The sequence below is a fragment of the Spea bombifrons genome, chromosome 11 (assembly GCF_027358695.1).
Source record: "Spea bombifrons isolate aSpeBom1 chromosome 11, aSpeBom1.2.pri, whole genome shotgun sequence".
In the NCBI taxonomy this organism is placed as follows: domain Eukaryota; kingdom Metazoa; phylum Chordata; class Amphibia; order Anura; family Pelobatidae; genus Spea; species Spea bombifrons.
This window is the reverse complement of record NC_071097.1, coordinates 22,148,167-22,174,086: the sequence shown is the minus strand read 5'-3', so window position 1 is coordinate 22,174,086 and position 25,920 is coordinate 22,148,167. Positions and strand designations below refer to the sequence as shown.

Genomic DNA, 25,920 nt, shown 5'->3' with positions numbered 1-25,920 from the left:
GTCAAGGTCTTTGTAAATATTTGTTTAATGTCCACTAGACATTTAAGGTAGCATTCAGTCTTCTGCATCAAACTCATTTTACTATTTCTCTGTCGGGGGGTAATGCTTTCAAATGGAAATGGACCACTGCTCTTATGTAAGCTTTTTTCACATGATGATGCCAATGTGTTTTCTGGTTTTACAAAGGGTCCATCATTCCTCATAAATTAGGAATGAGTAGGAATCCAAAGCATTTTTTTTTCTTTGTTATATCTTTGCCACCTCTTTTAAAAGTCATTTAATGGACCCCTCTTATATAATCAATGTCATATTTGTTTCTAATATAACAAGTCTCAAAAACGGCCAATGAAATATCATTTGGATGTTTGATTTTATTTAAAAGAAAACAGCTCTTTCAACCGTTTTAGCATAGACATAGTGAGTGATGTACAATAATCAGTTTAAGATGCATGGAAAGATTAACTGCGCACAGAGTTTACCAGATTCTTCCCTTTTCTCTAGTCCTTCAAAATTGCCAAAAAGAAACATTTCTTCAGGGAAGCCTACCAACTGAAAGGTTAACCTGAAACAGCCTGCCTGTGCTAACTCCTCCCCGAAACAGCCTGCCTGTGCTAACTCCTCCCCGAAACCGCCTGCCTGTGCCAACTCTGCCCCTAATCAGCATGTCTATGCTAACTCTGCCCTGAAACAGCCTGCATGTGCTAACTCCTCCCTGAAACAGCCTGCCTGTGCTACCTCTGCCCTTTAGCAGTCTGCCTGTGCCACCTCTGCACCTGAAACAGCCTGCCTGTGCTAACTCCTCCCCGAAACAGCCTGCCTGTGCCAACTCTGCCCCTAATCAGCATGTCTATGCTAACTCTGCCCTGAAACAGTCTGTCTGTGCCAGCTCTGTCTCTTTGGCAATCTGCCTGTGTCACCTCTGCCCCTGAAACAGCCTACCTGTGCCAACCCTGCCCCTTTAGCAGCCTGCCTGTGCCACCGCTGCCCCCCAATCAGCCTGCCTGTGCCATTTCTGCCCCTAAACACTCACTAACACATGAATTAACCCATTTACTCTCCCACAACCCCTTTATCTCTCTTGTAGATTCCACAGTGATAAGGTACGCTACTGCCTCTTTCTCACCTTTTCTGCCTTGCTTCTGTTGTATGGCATGTCGCACTATACCTTCTCAATTTATATGTATATCTAGTAATATCACTTATTAAAACTATTTTCTTACAGGGACAGAGTTGTGTAGCTGGTATACTTGAAACATTTGCACTCTTACACCACCACCATCTTCTAGAATGTAAGCCTATTTAGGCAGGGCCTTACTCACCTTTTCTTTCTGTAAATCTCGATTGCTATGTTATGCACTATTTGTCATGTCCTGTTTAACCATTGTATAGAGCTGCAAAAGATGATAGAGCTATATAAACCTATCAATAATAGTAATAAAAATGCTACATAAAAATTCACCCCTTTTAATATAACATTACAATGGATGTATTTTCAACTACAAATATATAAGCACAATGACAAATTATGTTGGAGATAACAAAATCTCAAAGTATCAGTATTGTATTGATTTTTTTTTTAAAAAAACAAAAAACTAGGTAGCCATAACAAATTTATTTCAAATATATAATGATTAAACTGTAAAACTATAATACAAATGTATAATGCTACTGTGTGTTAACTTTGGAGTATTGAGCTGTGCTATTCTGGTTCTAAATGCTATTATGGACACCAGTGTCATTTGAAGCCTATTAAAGAATGTGTTTTATCTGGAGAAAACTATTCATGAAGCATCATGATCTCTAGGAAGTGATGGAGCACACAGCTCTGATTCCAAAGCAGCGGGAACATTGGATCTATGTCAAATATGTCCTGCACCGGATGAGCCATTAACTAGGTTCTAGTGATCTCTATTATGCATCAACATATCACATTGCAAAGGTATGAAATAACTTGCTATAGCTGGAGTTCCTGAGCATCTGTTGGGTCAGCAGATAGTACAGTTGAAGCCACATAAAACATTTGACTATAGTGGGGTTTTTTGCATCCAAGAACATAATATATCATGTATTTTTCACAGGTATGTAATCTGTTACACATGAATTTCCACTTATTCAAATGTTGTTTTAGAGCTATTTTAAAAGACTCTTTTGTATTAAAATATATTTTAATACAAAACTTCAGTCTACCTTGCTCAGTAGGCATTATACTAATTCTAATTCATTTCCTGATGTATTAGAATGACAGGCCAGCTATAAATCACAGCATGACAGTAATTCCTTAAAGAAGCAGCGATAATAATCAGGATCACCACCATGTCTACTGTACATGAGCAAAAACAGGCATTGTGAGTGCAAGTGTCCAATAAAGCCAAAAAAAGCCAAGCCAATTGTCTTTGCAGAGTGTTTTAACACAAAGACTATGCACTGAAAAGAAACGGACTGGAATGGCAGAAAAAGATTACGAGTTTCTTTATGTCCAAAGTTCCAATTTTAAGTTACTGCACTTATATTGCATTTTAGATACAGCCTTGGGATGGCAAACTTTGAATTGGTTCAGGATTTATTTCATAAAACATTACCATAACATAAGGGAAAATACCTAAAAAACAGGATAAAATTATTTTTGGGGGCTGAAACAAGACTGGACTTAATACAATGGCCTGTCTGAAATGTTTGCTGAAAATGAAGCTCACCCTCTAAAATCATACTGACAAGGAAGCAAATCAACGTCAGATGCACATACACATTTGGTGTATTTCATAATCACAGAGTGGCACTCATTGCACCTAAACCACTGCAAATCTAATGTTAGGAAGAGGTTGTTACCACCACGGAAGCTCATTATAACCGTTGTGGTACAGAAGATTAGTGGGGCCCTTTATAATCCATAATAAATTCAGGGAATTTCTTGTAAACTCTCACCCCATCTCTCACTTTAGTGAATAATCTACATATTCAGCTGTATGCTTCATGCTCCAGTTAAACAGGCAAGAGAAAGAGAAAAAAGGTAGTCTAATTTTTTGAATACAAAAACGCATGGCTGTATATCCTATAAAATGAAGTCCATGCAAAATCGACTCCATTGTGCATTAAAAATACTTATGTTGATGTGGTCTGTTAAACAAAGGGTAGATCACAATTTATTTTTAGACCAGTCAGCATTCTAAAATGTGGCAATCTGATCACCAAAGGGTTTGCACAGGGCATGGGGGGGGTTCCCACACTGTGGTTTGCACTTAGGGGATGTCCAGCTGTGCTGCTGCTTCTCTCTCCATCCTGTTCATGGTTTCTGCATCATTGAGCAGGAGTAGGAACTAATATTGCTCTTTGTAGACATATACTGGGGTCTGTGGCGGATAATTTAATGATGCTCTTTGGACCTTCACAAACCTTGCCACAGACACTGATGTCCTTGTACGGAAACCTTGCCTATCCCTGTCATTGAGTGAAGTGCGGAGATGAATGACATCGTATCCTAGCACTCCACTTCTCGTGGTCATACAGGGACCACAAGTGCGAGGTAGAGTGGGAGCCCAACTTTTCCCTTTAAAAGGACAAACCCTGAGTTTTCTTGTGGGCTATGCCTGCCTTAAGCTGCACCTTTTTTTGAGGATATGATTTAATGAGGTTGAAAGGACGCAGTGTTACCCTTACACATGTTGTCCCCCCAATAATAAGAAAACATTTCTTTTATTGTCATTCTTCAATGAAAAAATGAGTACAGATAAAAAAAAAACATCTACCACCTCCACCCCAAAAATTAAGAGAATGGAAGCAGTTATTCATTCTTCCTTCAAGAAGTACCTATAATTCAGGGTGTGATTGGAATAAATGTATTTTTTTTCTTGGAGCAGCTTAGCCTGTGTATTTTCATTTAAACAATTTTTGTACCATTTAATTACAAAAAAATCGCTATTGTTAGATTAATATAATGTATGTAAAAATAAATGTATAGACTAAAGATATTCTACCATACAAAGTAAACATGAACATATAAGTTAAGTACCCAGTAATATAAGATATAATATATTAAAAAAGGAAAAAATGACAAGCAATTTCCATAATCAGGCATGCAAGGACTCATACCAGCCAGACTGATTTAATTAACATAAATAAAATTAATAGAAGGAATAACAGTTATCAGCTGAAGCTGAATAATTTAAATACTAAATGTTCTGCGTTTAATTTGGTATACTGCACACCTCCTGCTAAGCTGAATGGCACAAACATTGCATTTTTAATGTTCTCGGTATTTAACAGTAAGTTTAAAGGTCAGGAGAGGGTACAATGTTTGAGATTTGTGAGGCAGACGACTCTGAAACACTCAGTGATATAAATAAGCAAAAACATGTTTTAATATACCCCAGTGAGAAAGTAACCAGGATGCCAACTGATGGGTGTAATAAATAATATAAAGCGTGAAAGAATCCGCCACATCCTGGTTATGGCCAGAGGAATATTTTCAGATGAATCTCGTTGTGCATAACTAATTGCTTCTCGCCTTTCCTTCCAGGTGAGAAGGTGGGAGAAGGTTAAATGTTCTCTCTCTCTCTATCCAAAAAAACTGCATTTGTTATCCTGATTGCATAGGCAAGGCTTAGTTTGGTTTAGCATCAGGGGAGGAGTACAATCCATGTTGAGTTGAGTTGGAACCAGAACAAAAGCAACTGAAAAGGTCTTGGCACGATCCTACTGAGTGGTTGAGTCAGCCATCCTTTCCATGGGTTGCTATATTGATAAGACTGCTTTTCAGATATTCTATTAGAATAACTTGCTATATAGAACCCACTGTGTCAGTGAGACTTTCTGACAATCATAAAATATAATCTTGATACTCAAATCTATAAACGATAAGGTCTAATTTAGACAAAGGCCAGGATTTGACCTATACATCATGCTAGCAGAGGAATACATAAAATGAAACCCTTAATGTTCTTTTCCTCCTTTATTACATTACATTTATAGAGCTCCAGCAGATTCCTAGCTTTATTACAATAGGGAGAGAGAAAGGTAACAATAACATTAAAATTGTCAATAACACACGGTAAAACATACAGTATAGAAGGAGTACAGAAAGAGAAGAGGATCCTGCTCCTGCCAGCTTGCCAGTATTTTAGGAGGTTAATGGGGAATTAGATCTGAGAGCCTTGGGTGAGGATTTCATTGTAGCCAGGGTCATGTGGAAGCCAGTGGTCTTGAAGATGGGGAGAATGCATGTTTTTTTCCCCCAGGATGCCAGTTATAAATACCAGGAGCGTAGATTGTATGCTCCTATGAGTCGGATGTTTTACATCATTCAATGTAGGTGCACTGTAATCAGTGTTTTTCGGTGATAGATAGATAGATAGATAAACAATTTACTTATATAAATATATACTATTCATTTTGGTTCATATGCTCCATGGTTATCAGATGTAGCAGACCTTCATCTTATTCATTTACCTTAATAAATGAAGTTTACATTGATTTAAAAAACATCACTCAAACAAAACATATAATGTTCTCATTCTCCATATTGTTTTATAATGAATCTTAAGTAAAAAACTGTGTGTGCCTGATATATGTACATATCTGGGACAAGTTTTGTACAACTTAGCCAAGAGAATTGTTGCCAGTGTTGGAGTTATGAAAATATTATATTTATAATATGCAAGGCTGTTTATTTATTAAAAAATAATGTGGAATTATAATCAGAGCATTTCTAAATTATTTTACAGTAAATCTAAATTGTATCTTCAAATGTGCCTAAATATATTTCCCAATGCGTACATTTGATAGTTCAGTGCACTAATTATTCAATGTAACAGTGTTTACAAATTAAAAAGTAACACATTTGTATTATATCCACATTTAGCCACCGAAAAATCCCGTTCCTAGTTTTTTGAATGATTTCTCCTCCACATTAAATAATTCTTCTCCTTTCAAGTTAAATCTTAAGTCTGTGACCATGACAGTTCCACCTTAAATCTACAGCCTATATATATCTACCCTATATACAGAGGTGGTTTATTTTTAAGGCCAATAAGGTAAGTAAATAGACAGCTGAGACTAAAGTGTATGACTACTTCACATCACTTCGATGTACTTCTTCTTTTTCAAACATTTTTAGCATCTGCTAATCTTGACATATTAAATGATAAGTAATTTAGCATGAGGGCACATGATGACATTAACAATTTAAATGCCAGAAGGTTGCGCAGATCATTGCTCTGTTGTTCTAGCACATGTTTAAAGTATCTTGATTCACATGAAAGAACCCAGTGGTTTAAATATCAAACACTAGAGGGCATGAAAGATGTACACTTTAAAACCAAACCAACAGTAGATAAATCAAGCCAGTTAGAGGCATATATTTACATCCACGGTTTCATTAATATAGCAAATCCATCGTTATAGTTACATTGCAACTAAAACCATTTTCATTTTGTTACAAATGTGTTGAGGGTCTTTGTTTCCATGTATGTCATGACTCAACGTGAACCAAGAAACAATCCAAGAAGCCGCTACACATTCATAATTATTAGATATATTGAACGCATTTGTCTTACAGGGAATATACTGCCCATAATACTGCCAATACATAGTGCTTACAGCAAGTCAGAACGTGTTACTTAGCACGGACGTCAGCATTATGAAAGGTAAAGAAGGAAGAAGCACTGAAGGTTTAACAGACATTTCAAAATCATGTGTACATAGTAAACCGGGAGAAACACGGGCCACGGTGTCTTTAGCGGTACTTTGGAGTTTCTTACCAAACACAGACTCCATAAGGATTCTGAATGTTTAACTTATCCTACCAGAATCTGACCAAAAATACAGATTTTCTTAAGTATTTTAAAGCATTACATTGTGAACATTGTCAAAAAATGCTCTTCTAACAAACACTTGTAAATATTATTTTGATGTTCCAGTGAGGCAAACTCAACAGCCAAACAGAAAATAAGTCTGAGGAGATAATTTGAGAAAATCCAGAACATGTTTACATTTTGTATAGGCTAAGCAGGGTTGCCTGTAGGCTTACAAAACTGTATTTGCATGATAGGCTGTCAGTCGGCAGATGGGAAGAGTGTAAACCACAGTTTTATAGTTTAACGCCTGTTTTGAAGGGGTGGTTCTAAGATGTCACAAGTATGGAATCCACCTCTGCGTTCCACATATAAACACATAATAAAACCTACACACAAATGGAAACTACGTTTGAGAACTGAATAGCGAGATCTTGCCTCATACCCAACTAATGCGTCATCTCTATAATCTAAAAGCTATAGTTTAACAAAGGTGAATTTGGTTATTTTATATGTAAAAAATCAGCATTTTATACTAAATAACTAATTTTCAGAACACCTGAACACTTGTGTTTTTCAGTAAATACCCCTCTTGTGATTTAAACAATACATTATCTGGGACACTATCCAAATCTAAATGTTAGCTGGGCTCCTCCCTGACTTTCTTTCCCGAAATGGTGCCATCCAATATGGTAATAAACAGAGTTTGCCACTGTTTGGTTATTTTGTTACATTTACATATGGAAAATGCTAAAATTCACTCTTGATGAAAATATATTAATAGAGCAGTTTAATGCAAGGCACCAGCGTAGCTATCGATGTACAAAGCAATTTTAATTCATTTTATAGGTGTTTCATGAGTGGGCTGCTGAGTGATGACGTGTGTAGCATGTAAAATAAATCCTCTGTAGAATCGTTCACTACAGAGTTCAAAACTGCATCTGGAAGCAACATCAGCACGAGCACTGTGCATTTAGAACGTCATGAAATGGGTTTCCATGTTTCTTAGGGTTTAAGCTAAGCTCCAGTGAAGGGTAATGTTATTGCTACAGCACGCAAATACATGGCAGACAATTGTATGTTTCCAACTTTGAGGCCCTAATTTAGTCTTTTTTCTGTTCCAGCATGACTGTGCCCCTGTGCACAAATCAAGGCCTATAAAGACACAATTTGGCAAGTTTAATGTGGCAGAACTCGAAATTCCTGCATGGGACCTGACCTTAACCCCACTGAACACTTTTAATTGAAGTCAGGCCATCCAACATCAGTGTCTGAGCTCACAAATGCTCTTTTGGCTTCGTGGGCACAAATTCTCACAGACACGCTCCAAAATCTATGGAAAGTCTTCCTAGGAGTGGAGGCTGTTATAGACATGTATATGTGTGTGTATGTGTGTGTGGTGGTGGGGGGGGGGTAATGCCATATTAATGCCCATGGTTTTGAAATGGAATGTCTTACAAGCTCATATAGGTGTAGTCAGGGCTGGCCTTAAGTGTTCTGGTGCCCTGTGCGGACCACTCTTCTGGTGCCCCCTTCTCACCCCCACTAATATATATATATATATATATATATATATATATATATATATATATATATATATATTAGAAATAGTATATGTAACAAAAACCAGGATTTTTTTTCTAAAAAATTAAGATTCCCGGAAAGAGTTTAGCTATAATACTAAGAACCCTTAATACAAACTTTTGTGACTTATCCAGACCATTATAAGAAGTGGATTACACACATACATTTAAATCTCTAATTCAAATAAGAATAGAGACAAATCCAGCTTGTACCACAGACTTGAATTAATGATCAGCTTACATTAAGAATTAACATAAGGGGGAGGTCTAGCAATTTAACATTTTAACTCACAGCTGAATGGAACCAAGAATTAAGTAATCTTAATTCACAGTCATTTCCAACTGATGTAATGCAAGTATGTAACCTCTAGCTTTTCGGTAGGGTTTAATCTTTGCCATTGTGGTATCGGTCATCTTAAAGTATAGGCTTTATACGCACGTTACTCAGTCTTTACATCCCAATATCCAATAGACTGCATGATTTGCCCTCAGTGAGGTGGATCTCTAAATTATACAAAGTAAAAATGTAATATACAATGTAAAGTATTTTAACATTATGACAAATATGTTTACCACCAGCATCCCCTCATTGCTTTGCTAAGGTCTTCATAGATCAATCAGGGTGTTAAGCAGAAGATGCATATTTAGTAGCGCCACCCTCAGCCGGTCAATGGGAATAAAGCTGATGGGCCTTAAACTGCGTACTCCACACCTCAATTAGGCCTTATATCAGGGCAGCTGGCCCAGGGGGCAACAGTCTCTCTGCTGCAAAAATGGAGGGCGATTGCCTTATTGGGTGATCAGTCCAGCCTACATACACCCCTGGCTGCACCCGAACCCCTCACTTGCTAGTAAAGTACTATCCTGGATAATAGGCAAGTGCATAACTATGTTAGACAAACTATAGAATATAATAAACCAGCAAATGAAGAATGGTTGGAATTCTAAAGCCACATACAAAACCAACAAAGCTTTAAGTCACTGGGTTAAGACCAATTATTTTATCTAAGCTTGGCCTTGGTAGCACTTTGTGGGTAGGAGGAAAAGGCAATAATAATTTCTTCAGACGTCTGCACAAACCAATGCAGCTGGCTAACAAGCAGCACGTCACTTTCTGTTTACAAAGAGCTTAGAGCTTTTAGTCAGGATATGTATGAGGAAAAATTAAGGTTACTGTGGATTACATTATAGAATATGACTAGAAAAAAAATGTGGCTATTAAATAGGTGCAGGGAACAGTTGTTACATGTGCCATTCCCAATAAAGGCACTAGGGTATCAGGGTAACAAAAACATAAATAGTGAGGTATTGTGGCCTATTCTGACATATGAGTTCTGCCGGCATTGTTGCAGAAGTTGAAGGGGTGGGGGGTCAGCCTGTCAGTGCTCAGACCATACGCCGCACACTGCATCAAATTGGTCTGCATGGCTGTTGTCCCAGAAGGAAGCCTCTTCTTAAGATGATGCACAAGAAAGACGCAAACAGCTTGCTGAAGACAAGCAGACGAAGGACATGGATTACTGGAACCATGTCCTGTGGTCCGATGAGACCCAAGATAAACTTATTTGGTTCAGATGGTGTCAAGCGTGTGGCGGCAACCAGGTGAGGAGTACAAAGACAAGTGTGTCTTGCCTACAGTCAAGCATGGTGGTGGGAGTTTCATGGTCTGGGCCTGCATGAGTGCTGCCAGCACTGGGGAGCTACAGTTCATTGAGGGAACCATGAATGCCAACATGTACTGTAACATACTGAAGCAGATCATGATCCCCTCCCTTCGGAGACTGGGCCGCAGGGCAGTATTTCAACATGATAACGACCCCAAATACACCTCCAAGATGACCACTGCCTTGCTAAAGAAGGTGAGGGTAAAGGTGATGGACTGGCCAAGCATGTCTCTAGATCTAAACCCTATTGGGCATCTGTGAGGCATCCTAAAACGGAAGGTGGGGGAATGCAAGGTCTCTAACATCCACCAGCTCCGTGATGTGGTCATGGAGGAGTGGAAGAGGACTCCAGTGGCAACCTGTGAAGCTCTGGTGAACTCCATGCCCAAGAGGGTAAAGGCAGTCCAATTTGGACATTTCATTTTAGGGGTGTACTCACTTTTGTTGCCAAGGTTTAGACATTAATGGCTGTGTGTTGAGTTATTTTTAAGGGGACAGCAAAGTTATACAGGCAGTCCACTCACTACTTTACATTGTAGCAGAGTGTAATGTCTTCAGTGTTGTCACATGAAAAGATATAATAAAATATTTACAAAAATATGAGGGGTGTGCTCACTTTTGTGAGATACTGTATATATATATATATATATAAAATCCAAAATTAACAATTGCACTCCAAATGCCAAATTTCTGCCCGGTGCCAAATAACTGCAGCAGTAAATAATATAAAGTCCAAAAATAATTACCGGCACTCCAGGGACTTTGCAAATGACCACACAAACAACTTCGGTTTTTAAGTCAACGTTTCAGTCTTGTTTATTACAGACTTTCATCAGGACATGAACATGTCCTGATGAAAGTCTGTAATAAACAAGACTGAAACGTTGACTTAAAAACCGAAGTTGTTTGTGTGGTCATTTGCAAAGTCCCTGGAGTGCCGGTAATTATTTTTGGACTTTATATATATATATATATATATAATATGTGTGTAATCTCTTCCTCTTCATAGTGTCCCTGAATGGTGGAAATAAACTGTGCTTACCCTAGCTGTCTGTCGCCAGTTAAGAAAAAGGGAGCAATAAATTAATGTGGAAAAATAATTACGATCAGAAACTTTAAAGAATATTTTCTGCATATAGGAGTTAATTTTGCATGGAATCCAGTGGATTTTGCTGCATACAAATAGCTACGGTCATTCTTTAACTATTCGAGTTTTTCTGTCTCATTTAATTCCCCAGCTGCCTTTACTGAAAGCAGGGATCATTCATGCACATGCTTAGTAGAACTCCTATTGAAATAAATTGGAATAGCAGCAATCACACGTATGTGATCACCGATGTTTTGCTAGCATACATGTGATTGGCTGCTGCCTAAGTGACTTTGACTGGAGTATTAACGAGCATATTGCATACTAATTATTTGTGGTTTCAGTAGCGGCCTCCAGAAGCATAATTTTCCAACTCGAATACCTAAACGGAGCTTGGTCCCATATGCGTGTTACAAATGCAAAATTGGACTCATGTATTAGAAAACATGCATTAAAGACTAAAAGTACTCTTTTGGGGACTAGACCATGAGTTAACAAAAGTTGTTGAAAAGTTCAACATGACTATATTCCTTGCAAAGGTGCACATACATTACCTGTTTAGTGATTTCAACAAAAGCTGATTGGGTTAGAAAGTTAGAAAGTTTTAATAACTTAAAAACTCTGGCATTTTGTGCCATACCAGACACTAATCTATATGTCTGTCAGAATGTTATATTATTAATGGGACAAACATGGTTCTCTGGAGAGTATCCACTTCACCCTCATCCCAATTGATTCCTGATACACAGTCTCTTATGGGCTGTCTTATGCCTTGAATAATGTTTAATTATTAATATGGTCACATCAGTTGCATTACACACTAGTAGCAACAGAACAGCACAATTACCTAAGCGGTAAAAAAAAATATTATAGTGTGACATAAAAATATAACACAGGGCATGTTTTTTGTTGTTTTTAATATTTTGAATTAAAAGGCAAACTGGATGCCATGTCCCCAGCAGACATACAGCTAAACATCTCCTTCTAACCGTTTCCTCTCCCATATACCTATTTTTGATTATTCTTTATATTTTATTGTTATACAAGAATAATGACGGGAAGGGGGTTCTATTTTCAGCATCTCTCTCCGTTATCTTTAATCACCAATAAATCAAATATATTTTTAATAATTATAAATTGTGAGATGAAAGAGGAATCTGTAGTAAAGTTTGTAGGAAAATGCCTTGTGATTCCCACACTCTATTATACTCCTGTGTCGGTTTTTGGGTACATTAAACCTCCTAGCCTGATAGCCTAGATAAAGTAAAAGTACACACTAGAGGCTTACATTTTTAGAAAGCAAATTGAAAGAAGTGCAGCTTGTCTAAGAACTGTTTCGAACGGTTTCCATTGTTTTTGTACCTTTTAATATCTAAAATCATATATCTAAAATCATATTATTTGCTTAAGGGGGTAGGGAACCTTTATACCAACTCTTTATTCCTGATCCAGGCCAAACTAAGAAAAGGCACCATTACTAATCCTATATATATATATGTTCGTGCATATATATATATATATATATATATATATATATATATATATAAAACTTCTTTTAAAATCACTGCCGATATCTGTGCTAACTCTTGGTAAATCGGTGGTTAAAAGAAAAGAAGAAAAAATAACCCAGTTCAACCAACGAATATCAAAAATATAAAATGGGGCATTCGCTATATTAGACATGGGTCCGATGTGGCTAGACTTGAGTCCTTGAGAAACTAAACTCAACAGTAAACTCAACAGTAATTTGGTTGGTCAAGGATACAAATCCTCCAAGGGCTTAACTGTCTAGTGCCTCTGCATTTAGCTTCAGATTTTAGAACCTAAGAGGTTTAGGAATAACTTATCAACCATTGTTTTTTTTCATGGAAACACAGAATTGTTTTTATTAATAATTATTTTTATTATCATGTATTGATTTATATAGTACTCATATGCTGCAGTGCTGTACAATGGGTAAACAGGACATAACAAGTAGTGCATCACATAACCAGGTGACAGAAGGGCCCATTGGGGCAATGATGGGGTTCTGTACCAGATGGGGACAGTGTGAAAGCCTATAAAGCACGCTTAAGATGTAAAATGTCAAGGGGTATGTCTGACACTTTTCATAATGGTCAGAGCAATTCACTGAATTACCATTTACAGAGCATCTGAATGTTGCATGAAGGGTGGGAGGAATGTCATTCTGGAGACCGCAGCCATAAATAAATTATTTAGGGTGCATTCAAAGAAGGGCCACTAAAATAGTATATATAGTCTCACTAATAAAACATACCAAGTACACCCGGAAACCCAAATATGCACACAGTAGAAAAAACTTGTAAGATGCCAAGGGATTAGATAAAATCAAAGAGGTGAGACCTTTTATTGATCCAAATAGTGTATGAACTAGAGGGGATTATTTGAGTGTAAATGAATGAGGAGCAACGTGAGAAAATTCTGCCCTGAAAAAAAGCGGGTGAAACTAGTACATGCAAACACAGTTTGATGTGGGATGTGCATAAAGTAAAAAGTGATTAAAAAAGGGCAAACTGTATGTAACAGTTGGTTCTTTTCTCTAGTCATTACCACTAAGGTGTGGTGATATAATAAACCTTTACATCTGGCTTTCTTTATCTTCAAAGACGTTAAAATTAACAGGTATGTTTCTATAACTTCAGTACATCCTGATAAAAACACAAGATCTATTCACTAAAGGGAGAGTTGACAGGAGAGTTGTGCTTCAGCTCCTATACCTTATGAAGGCCCATCTCAAGTGAGCTTCTGCTGTAAGAGGAGCTTGGCTGGCCCTGTATGATGTATAGTTAAATAATTTAAATCATTAAATTATGTAGGCCCAGCTCAGCCATAGCGAATGGCTGGATAATGTTCATCCTTCATAGTAAATGATAAAGAGAGAGGGACTTTAAAAACACAACTATTCCACAAACTCTCTTGCCAACACTCAGGGGTCTATCCTTCTTAGAACATATCATAACTTTTGTATATATAATGTATCATAACTTTTTACATTTTATCTTGTACATTTTTTTATGTTCTGTAAGACTACATACATTTAGATACACTTACAGAATCCAACTTCCAGAGCTTATTCAAGCCTGTAGAGCTTTTTGAGAAACAAAAGCTGAAGTATTTTGTTGCATCAAATCTATACACAGTAGCTATTCAGACATCGGTTATAAAAGAAATAAAAGTGAGATTTATCATTTGACAAAGATGTCATAAGTGAAAAATAAGATGAAAAATCTCAAGTGTAAAGGTGATGTCATACAAAGAGGCGTGTTATAGGGTGGGGTTATCTAACAATAACACCCGATATGGCAAACACTCAAGACTGTTCAATTTAATATACCCATTTTGTATAGCCTATCATTTGAAGACATTTAAAACAGACAAAACAGCATATTTATCTATTCTAATCTAAAATCTATTAAGCTTTGCCATTAACGATGTTATTTCTACTTTAAAGGGTAACCTATTATGTCTACGGCGCCCCCCATTATTATCCCAGATTTGTTCTGTATCACAATTATGATCGTAAAATAGGAAGCGACGAGGCAGATTAATGGAATGATTCTCTGATCACAATCCAGCTTGTCCATGAAGTGTCACATATTTTTTTTCTGTTATTCAGTGTATTCCCTGTTGCACTTTTTATTATACATATATTTTTTATGAAAAGAATCTAGACTTTTAATTCTGTTTGACAGATAGAGAAAAAAGGGTGGGGTATATTTACATATGTACTTATATATTCAGGAGTATCAAAAAGAGAGCACCTGTTTATTGGAGCACTGAACTCATATCTTACAAGTTGTTTTCTTAAGACCATTAAAATAGGATGTTTACTGTCAAAAAAAATCAAAACAAAAATGCCCCGTTTTCCACTGTCGCCGGTAATGCCATTAACTGTTTCAGCAGGTGGAAAAGGCAAATGTTGCACAATATGTGAATGAGCTGGCAGTAATGCACATATTGTTGAGCTCTGCCTTAGCAATTTTTACAATGGCAATAAAGGGTTAAAGTAACAAAACAACAAATAAAAAAAATAATGCCGTCAAGAGCAACGTCTACAAAATGCAATTTGCATACACATGGTAAACATGACAAACCATCATGTTTGCCCAAAACTAACAATTTATTTTCATATATATATATATATATATATATATATATATATATATATATATATATATATATATATATATATATTGTAGTGAGTACAATTTAAAACAACCTAGTGAGAGGTGCTATGCAATGTGGATGCAAAGCTAGAAAGTAAATTTGATCTTAAGGATAGCGGTGATATGCAATTGTTATATACGATGGAACACACCCAGCGTATAGCATACACAACCAGCATCCTGCTCCATAGCAACTTCTACAATCGGTTAGAACACAGACATAAACGCCTTCATCTGGAGGTGCACAGAGAATACTGGAAGACAATGATTACACTCCAGACGTTACCTTTTTTCCTTTCTTTTTCTTATGTCCAGACTTTACAGTTTTCTCCTTGGGTTCCTCACTCATTTTATTGGTGTTATGTGCAGAAAGGTCTAACTGATCCTATATAATCCAACATCCAAAGCGAAAATGGGAATGCACAATATCAGAAACCAAAGTCTGTCTCCCGACGTTTCACAGCCAAGTGAAGAATTGAAACTGACGGTCAGACCCAGCTTTAAATCCAGTGGCACCGTCAGAAATTGCCCATGCTCGCACACTCTGCTTTCCTTAAGGAGAAAGAACTGGGTGTTTCCCCGACACAAAAGACTATTATTCCTTCAAATAAATGAACGTTAACCCTGTCTGTCTTAAGCTAAACCGTATTCCTTAAGGTAAATAAAAATGCTTTGCTCTTTCACAGGTTTTTAAGCCTTGAAAGGCATTCACCAGCTTGGATACAGAAATTAGCAGCAGATTGCTGACAGGTCTCTGAAGATTTCTGAGTGCATGATTTGCTTGCTCTTGTAGACTGGGAAACTGAATGTAAAATGCTCTGATTGCAGCGAGCGTCTTAACACTAACACATGTGTTGGATGCATCAGGGCATGTCAGAAAGGAGACCTGCTCAGATCACATTACCTAGCCCTGGAAACCACTCCCAGACTGATGACAGGAGATATGAAACAATGATTTGAAATATTTTAAACAAAAACAAAACCACATGATGATCACTCCATTACTGAATTATAAGGAATTTTCAGATACATATATGATGATTGCCTAGTTAAATGATTATAGACAAAACTGACTAGTGAGTGTGTGTCTCCAAGTAGAGGTGAGCTAGCAAGACTTGGACATAACTTTGTATACAACTGTATTAGTATTAGATACTAGATTTGGGAATGGTGTGACCGGAAGCTCCTCCCTTTTGTGGCCAGGATAATGACATTCGCTGACAAAGAGAAGCGGTTCTGCACCTCTCTTTTTCCGTGAATCTATCTGGATTATTCTGGCCTCTCTGTGCACTTCCGAGAAATGGCAGCGCTATGGGGACAGCCTCTCCCCAATTCTGCCAATCGGGGGAGAGGGTGTGCCTGGAGGCTGCAACTTTTTGCCCAAGTCCACGGTGGCCATGTCCACGGTGAAGTGGACAAAGAAAGAAGACCCAATGAGGACAAAGACAGAAGAACAAGAAGATGCAAGAGAAGAAGCGGAGCTGTGTGTCAATGAGACACGGACGCAGTTGACGGAGAAGGTAGAGAAACATTCAGAAAGAGTGTGAGAGAATGAATGAGAGTGCAATGAAACATGAATGAAAGTGCAGGAAATGAAATGTGTTGTCCTAAAACAAATGGACCAAAAACTAAAAGAAAAATATGTCCGGATGGGTTTTGGCCAATTTGCACACGTCCATTAGATACTTGTTCATAAGCATAAGGATATGACCAATATATTTATACGTTTTTCAGAAACTGGACATCAGAAGGATAACCCAAGAAAATTGAATATTTTTTCCAGACTGGAACATCCTAGGAGTAGTTGGTCGATATAGTCTTAAAAAATCAGTTATTTTCCTCCAAAATTAGACCATTTAGAATGATCCAAAGCAGCTGCTGGATATGTTTTGAAATAAACAATAAAATTAGCCACTATCATCTTAAATTTGAACCGTCTACAAAGACATTGAAGAGTTGCTGGATAATTTAGGGAAAAAAACAAGGAGCTGCTTTGCCTTGGTCCAAAATAAGACACTAGAAGACACCTAACCATTTGCCAGATATGTTTATTTCACTAAAAACAATACATCTTAAACTCATGGCATAGTGAATATACCCATAACGCTTTTCAACAAGTTGACATATAATATTTCATTGTTCAACGGGTATATAACTCACAACAAAATATAAAGTAGGACTTTATTGTAGATTTGATAGAATATCTGTTTATTTGGTGGTCAAAACATTACTGAATGGCAGAATAAGGGAATGGTTTACATGATCTAGTGGTTTTCTTCCACTGTTCTCAGTGCAAACTCAACAGCAACGTAACTTAAATAACTGACCCCTAGTGTCACAGTTAGGTAACTACAACTGCCAATGTTCACATTTAATAGGAAAAGGTTAGCTAACAACCCATCATTTTTCATTTTGTTTGTACAACAGTTTTTTTGTTATATATGCTATGTCATTTTATTTACTATTGTGTAAATTAGCTCCTTTCCATGGACTTAAGGCAAGGATTGCTAGATCAATGTTTCAGAGTGCAAGATAAGCCATAAGGTAATCAGAAATAACTTAATCCACCCTATATGGACAATAAGAGACAGTGAGTTTAGGTAGAGAATTCTTAAAATATATTAAAAAGGTTTTTTTATTTGTATCCCTTCAATTTCTAAACACAAAGGATGGTAGGTAGCAGCTGTCACGCTGGGTAGCCCCAATCTCAAATCACATGGGATAGAATTAAAAGAAAATGAACACTCTGTAGCCCCTGCTTGACTTAACTCTCACTCAGACCCGGCCCTTACATGGATCCTGGTGGGTTCATGGGACCCAGGAGCACTTTGTCAGGGGCAGCAATTAACCACCCAAGGCATTTTCCTTGTAAATAGATTTGTGGAGGAAGAGATGCGTTTCTGCACCTCTCTTTTCCCACAAATCTATCTGCATTATTATGGCCTCTCGGTGCACTTCCGCAAAAGGGCGGAGCCACAAAGACATCCCCTCCGCTGTTCTTCCAATTGGGGGAGAGGGTGTGCCCAGAAGTGTACCATGGGGCCAGGTTCATGAGTAGCAGATGAAGAAAGAAGACACAGAGAGAAATGTACAAAGAAGACAGAAGAACAAGAAGAGGCAGGAGGAGAGCTGCGACATTAAAAGCAGTCAGCGGAGAAGATAGGAAGACGTTGAAAGAGAGTGTGAGAGGGTGTGAGAGCGCATAAAATAGTGAATGAATTATTTATCAGTGTACTACTGTGTTTTTGGCAGGTGTGAAAAAATGCTGTAAAGTAAGAATGTGTTCCACAAAATTCAAAGTGAGTGAAGAGAAGAAAAAACAATGTGAGGCTGCTAAATACAGCCTAATGTCAAAAGCTATACAGCAACAATATACAGGTAGTTATACTGCAACAGCAGATGTTCTGTCCAAGCCCCTTTGAAGAAGCAGAAAGAAACAGGCAACGTTGAAGACCAAAGACGCACTTAGTTGGCCAAGGAGTGCAGCAGATAAAAGACACATCATTCCTTCAGAATCAGAAGACGTCCAGCAATGCTATCCACTCACTATTGGCAGGAAAAAATTGGGACCTTGGTACACTAATCTATTCTCTGGAGAAGTCTAGTCAGACGCTGTCTTTATGGAAGACTCCACATCCCTTGTATGGTGATACAAAGCCAAGCGACTCAACTACTAACAAAAACACGGGAACTGGAATACAGAAAAATAGCAGCAGGTGCTCTGAACTGACATATGTGGCTGTAGCACAAGGCAGTTTGTTTGCTGAATGCAACAGTGAAGCATGGTGGAGGTTCCTTGCTAGTTTGGGGCTGCAATTCTGGATTTGGGGATTTGGTTAGAAGTAATGGTTTCCTCAATTCTAAAATGTACAGGAAAGTACTTACCATCAGATAGGCATCTAATTGGCCTGAATTTGTTTCTGCAGCACGACAATGACCCCAAACATACATCCAAAGTAATTAAGAACTACTTTCAGTGTAAAGAAGAATGAGGAGTCGTGGAAGTGATGGTATGGTCCCCACAGAGCCCTGTTCTTAACATCTTTAAGTCTGTCTGAGATGATGTGAAGAAACAGAAGCATCCGAGGCTGCCTAAATCCATAGAACTGTGGTTAGTTCTCCAAGATGTTTGGAACAATCTACCTGTTGAGTTTGTGTGCAACTATACCTAGAAGAATTGAGCTATTTTGAAGCCAAACTTTGGTTTTGCCCAATATCGATCTGATTTAGATTTTTCCCCTGTTCACTCACTTTTTATTTTGATAAATGATACAAATAAACTATTAACATGTCATTTTTGAAAGAATTCCTACTGTACAGCATTGCTTGACACCTAGCATTGTTTCTAACATATACATAAAACTTTAATATAAGTTGCATGGAATTTTTAGCTCGGGCCAACTTGTATTAAGCCAAATTGCATTAAAGAATTGGTGGATATTTAAACTTATGTACAAGTTTTGGTACATGCAAATAATATTAAGTCATCTACTTAATAACTCTTAACAACTTTAAACATATGGAATGTACCCCTTATAGACATAGTCAAGAGAGTAAGACATACATACTGAAGGATCGTCAAGACATATATATAGTATAGTTCAGTGATGTGTACTCAAGAACTCACTGATTTCAATATGTTTTATAAAGGGCCATCAACCCAATTCTTAAAGCTGAAGCTAAGTGGAATTGGACTATCCTAAATGCAGTTGCTCTTTAGTGAATAAACCCTAATGTAGAGGCAGACAACCTTTAGGCATAAGCATAGCTAGTGTGAAGACTGGGAAAATAAACAGAGATATAAATAGCTGAAAGATTGGCCTTTATGAACAGACACATAGAGACACAGCTGGAATACTGACGCCAAGATTAGAAGAGGGATGATGGGGATGACTCATATAGAGAGAAAGACGAGGGCACCCATAGCTATGAAAACCAGGGCTTCCGATATGAAGAAGGAATGACACAACGTGCACCGTGTGAGACAAACACAGACGCTAACAGAAACGGAAGCATATTATGTTATTTTTCTAATACCATATGATGGGTTTCACGCTAGTCTATCACATTCCCAGCAATTAACACTAGACCAAAATCATGCAAATCATTAATGACAGCCATTTTATGACCATAAATTCAATAGATATGGATGGCACGCCTTTGTTATTAAGATCCTTTGTCACCACAAATGCCATTTGCTTTGAGTCTAGCATAATATGCAGTGTCACTCTTTGCACTGTGAATCTGCTGTTAACACATTCATTGCTTGGTCTGTGCTTTATTCTCATCAATGAATTTAGCCCTACTGGGTCTTCTGCTCCTGATTCTTGTATGGAAATTTCATCCCAATTTATATTTGTATTGCACTATTCACTGATCCTATAGATCTGGGGAAGACAATAATACAAATAATGTTTTTTTACATAAATATAGTTTCAAATTTGTAAGTGTCTATTTGATGTTCCTAAACAAACAGATGGACAACCTGTGACAATAATGACATCCTTGCAGATCTTTGGAAATTTGCAATTTTACTGTCATAGCCCCCTATTAGGGTTCAGAAAACATATCTTTACTTTGCATGGTAGAAAATTCATCACTCCGGCATCATTTCAGTTGTAAAACTTACTAAAAGCTAGAATGTATGGCTGGCACTGAAGCCATTATGTGGAAAATGATTTGTAAGAGTCAAGTATAAACAATATAGATATTTATTAGAGGTGATAACTATGGGTATAAGCAATAACAGGTGCACAAAGTTATGAAGTTGTTATGTTAAGAAGACGTGTTTAGAATTTAACAGAACACACAAAAATACAGTATCTTCAGTACTTACTTTTATGGAGAATTGTTGCATGTTAAGAAGAAATTAGTAATTACAGGAATAATATAGCATTACTTACACTGACTTTATGAGGCAATCACATGACATCACAGAAATCAAAAACTTTTTTCAGTGTCTGGAATTTATCTTGGAAAACAGCAGAATTCTTTTTGACATGTTTAAGTTAATAGAACAGCTTGTGCCAGCTATTAGCAGTTCAGCTTATTCTCATAGTGTATTTATTGTTTGTTTCTACATTACCATGACAAAGCTTTTAACCTGACTTCTGAGTGGATATATGTTAAGGTCCAAACGAAAATGCTAAATATGGTACTGAAGTTTCAAGTGTATATTTCTATCAGTGTTTTATAGTAAAGTGTATCTGTTAACAACCTAAAATACAACTCTTAGACAAGATACAATGATGTTTTGTGTGAAATGGTTCTAGTTATATAAGACATTTTCAATATGTTTTGAAAACATCTGAATTACCTACATAATAACTCTTATTAATAGGCCAAATTTTAATAAATACATTGAAACCTATTATTTAATGAAAGTAGTGAGCTCAAGTAAATGAGCCACCTAAAATCCAGTAAGCTATTCAACTACTTGATTTAGTGAATGTGTTTAGTGTACATAACTAATTTCTCATCGTGAACACTATCTTCAATCTAAAATCTCTAGGAAGACAAAAGAAAGCCTATTCAATTCAGATCGGCTAAACTTGCTGTAGAAAGTGTCTAAATTCCATGATAGGCACTGGAACTGAAATGCAACCTTTACACACAAATACACACATGGTAAGGGTGTGAGTAAGAGTATGTTAATGTAAGTGTGTGAGAGTGAGTGTGTAAGCATGTGTTAGTGTGTTTGTATGTGTTTTAGTGAGTGTGTGCAGTGCAAGGGACCAGGGGACAATAAGTGATACCTGGCCCACAGGCCAGAAGGTGACAGTCCTCCCCTGTTGACGTTACAACATTGATTGAATACATTCTTCATTGATAAATACTGGTGCAAAACCAGGCATTTTACTAGGTTTGCACACAGTGTAACAGTCTTTTTTTAAAAAAATAAATAAATTCTATAATATTGGGGAAATTCAGTTCTGCTCCACGGGGTTGCATCTATCATCTGCCAGTGTCTGCCTGCCGAGGCCCAGTGTCCTACTACTATTACTGCTGCTGCACTTCTTTGACCGTCCTTAGTCTGGGGAAACAAGAACGTGTCAAGGAGCTCCACCATTGGGAATGCTCCTCCAATGTCATTCCGAATGAAAAAAGGACCCCTCGAATTTATTCCAAGCCATATATTATTTTTCCAGAAAATAAAGAAAAAAAAAACAAAAAAAAATGTTTGCTCTACGTGCACAAGTCTACAGATTTATCTGTTATAAATAGGTATTAGATATATGGAACAATGCAAAATATAGTTATATAGGGGTTTGATAGAAACCACAATGACTAATTTAAAAGGGGGTAATGAGAAGGATAAAACAAAATTAAATAAAACCTCAGCATGCTCAGGAACAAAGTTTATTATTATTTAAAGATAAAAGTGAGAATTTGTTTAGAAGGCTACTTCCTGAGTCCCACTCTCTAGACTGCAACCTCGCAAATAATCAAATATGGCTAAAGACTTCCTTTCCTGATGCAGCAGCTGGCCAGACCTCAAAATTCTGGATTTTTTGTGAAATAAAACTTATATTCTAGTTTACAGGAATGCAAAGGAACCAAAAAATACCCAATATGATGCAAGTAGTAATTGTACTTCCCATTCTTCAATGCATTGGATGTGTTTATTGTAAATGTAAATATGTATTTGGAGGGATAATGTGATATATAAACATGTTTTAATGTTATATTATATATATTATAGTAAAAAAGAGAAAATAACAAGCAGATTAAATATGCACATTAATATATGGCTTGATGACTTCTAATCGTAAGTAACAAACTAGCAGTTAATACATTTAATACAGTTAATACTTTGTTTCCTGATATGTCATTAACTTCAAACAGCGTATTCCAGAAGCGCAAATACTTAGTCTTCATAAAGCTATTGTGCCACTTGTTGTATAGGTTAATCTATGAGTAAAGACATATTTACAAGGTTAATAATGCACATTAAAACCAGTGACATCTATGGTTACTTGATTGTACAGTAATTTATAATGTTCAATATTTTGGACATTTAAATGGTTCACTACTTAATCTAGGATGCCACCCCTAGCAGTAAAGTCTGATGGAAGCTTGAAAGCACCCATGGGTCAGATGGAATAATACGCATTTCAAATATATCTCTTGCTGGATGCTCCCTAAAAGAAGAGGGTTGTCAATCACGAATAACCTTGCTGAAAAGCAGCCATAAGCATATGTTTTAGTTGTATCTATACAGTTAAGTTAACACAAACCAATAGAAGATATGGATAAGCCATGGAACTGGAGGTTTCCTTAAGCCAGTGCAGCTTCAGGCCATCCAAAATAAAGTAAACCTCCCACTTTGGAGTTAAGAGTGCTCGACATTAAGATGGCACCGTATCAAACATGTCTGCACTGCCTTTATATTGACGTCCAAGTTTCTAAATATAAAAATACTATCCCTACGAAAACTACAACCGCTCATCATGTTTCCTGCCAAATGATTTCATCCCATATACGCACTTCCTATCATTTGTGTTGAACAACAATACAAAGTTTCAGGAGGAGGTCCCTTGCATGCAATTGTTATGCACTGCTCCTGGTCTACATGAAAAATATTTTTTAGAATTATAATATTTAGAATTATAAGCAGAAAGCTTTATTTTCGGCAAAACCAAGCAGATCACCATCCAAAATAGAAAACATAGTAGTGGGATCTTAGATTATAAAATATCCTTGAGATTATAGTCATTCTATTTTTAAAATAAATAAATATAAATTTATATTCTGGGGAAAAAAAAACAGAGATTAGCATTTATTTAAAAAAATAAAATTGAAATAAACTTGGATTTTGAAATAACCCTGAGATTATCATTTAAGAAAAAATAATAATAATAATAATAATGAACTTCACATAATGTATATAAATAATGTATATAAATGCCATAGAATTTACTTTAATAATAACGTGTGCCTCTCTAGTCTTTATAGGAGGCTGCCTCTCTTTGGACAAAATAATTGTGTTAGTAACAGTGCCCCCTGGTTTTATATTAACAGCTATCAATAATTCACAATATAAGTGCAAAGTGGTAAAGTGCTCAGTAATTGTACATAGATTAACATACAATACCACAGTTGGAAGTGGAGATCTACTGCTATATCAGTTTTAAGTACTGAGACATCATTACATTATTTTAGAGAATTGAGTTGATCAAATGAGGTCTTGTGCCAATTACACAAGTATAATATAATATGAATGGCAGAACCAATCTCGGAATAGCTTTTAAGTTTGCTGAGGTTTTATACCGTATGCAAACAAGCTGACTGGCGTTCCGTGTTCTGGAGCAGCTAATTTGAAAAGTTATTCTTCCTTTCATCTAAAGACTCTTTTTATGTTTGTGTCGTAAGGTACTTCAGATCAAACCCTTAATGATGATATAGTCAGTACAATCTGTCTCGTTCTTTCTCAAAATGTTAAAATGCAAAAACATTTTCTTTGTGTAGGTAGTTTCCTGAACTTTTTCTTGTGACCTGATTGTCATCAAAATCATTTTTGATTGCACATTTTGGGCCCGCAACCTTTAACCCCTTAAGGACAATGGGCGGTCCCTAAACCCATTGAAAACAAAGCATTTTGAGCCCGTACATGTACGGGCTTTGTCATTAAGGGGTTAAATTATATTGTAGAATGAACCTCAACTATGTAGTTGATTTAAATGAGTCTTTACTTATTTTTTTGGTTATATTGACGGGTAGTTATACCAGGGAACTTCATAAATGAGCTGACCCTAAAATTATTTTGATATTTACCCTTTTATGTTTAATAGTATGGTGTTTCCCAAATGATGGCGACAAAATAGTTTATATAACAGTCCTTACAAAAACTATAACTTGGTTAATTCTGTTTATTGTGATGTACCCTTAATGTACAGTATAATAGCCAGATACAGTAGCTATGAAGATGACAGAAGAAAAATTGGTATTTTACTGGGTTTTCAGTAGGTTTAGGGAATCTGCGTACAAACTAACTTTTATACAACTAACCACTGGATTATGTGAAGTAGAGAGTCTGCTAGATAGAAGGAAAGGTAGAAACCGGATATAAATGGAGGCCATCTTTAATAGTGAGTGAAATGTTAGGTAAGTGTTTCATTCAGGATATTGAATGGATTATCTAATATAGATACAGTCCTAAAGGAAATTATGGTTTTGTGATAACGGCAATATTGGAAAGAAACTATTCACACTGCTTGGCTCTTACCTAATAATAACAGATCCTGTGCTAATAAAAACCAGCAGTGAAAGTAGACACATATTGGGTCTACAAGGGTATGGGAAGGCAAACAAAGGTCTCATCAGAGATTCTTCTGCTTTTAGTATACAGTGTGAACTATTTAGGGTCATGGCAGAATTTATGCCATAATGTCTCATAATGTCTCAGAAGGTTAGATGTCCCAGGGTTTCTAAATGGGAAATTTATTTGAGGCTGAACTGTTCAGATACTTTGGTGCAGACCTTATAGATCTCCTACCACAGTTTAAAAAGAGCAATGATATCGCTTACAAACAGGTTCCAATGAGATCCCAAAATAAACCAAGAGGTATTTCACCAAGGAACTGAGACTTCTCTACTTATGGATGGATGGATGAC

At 36.7% G+C, this 25,920-nt stretch overlaps 1 protein-coding gene across 2 annotated transcripts in view; it reads right to left on the bottom strand.

Annotated features, from left to right (window-relative positions):
* The window catches only part of ANK3 (ankyrin 3), a 223,452-nt gene that overhangs the window by 166,839 nt on the left and 30,693 nt on the right, over positions 1-25,920 (bottom strand). The window contains exon 1 of one of the 2 annotated variants that reach the window (XM_053450106.1): positions 15,593-16,190. The exons of the other annotated variant lie outside the window; for it this stretch is intronic. Within the exon in view, the coding sequence (XP_053306081.1) occupies positions 15,593-15,655 (63 nt within the window). The 5' untranslated portion in view covers positions 15,656-16,190. Of the gene's footprint in view, positions 1-15,592; positions 16,191-25,920 lie in introns of those variants that run through there. 2 annotated transcript variants of the gene reach the window in all.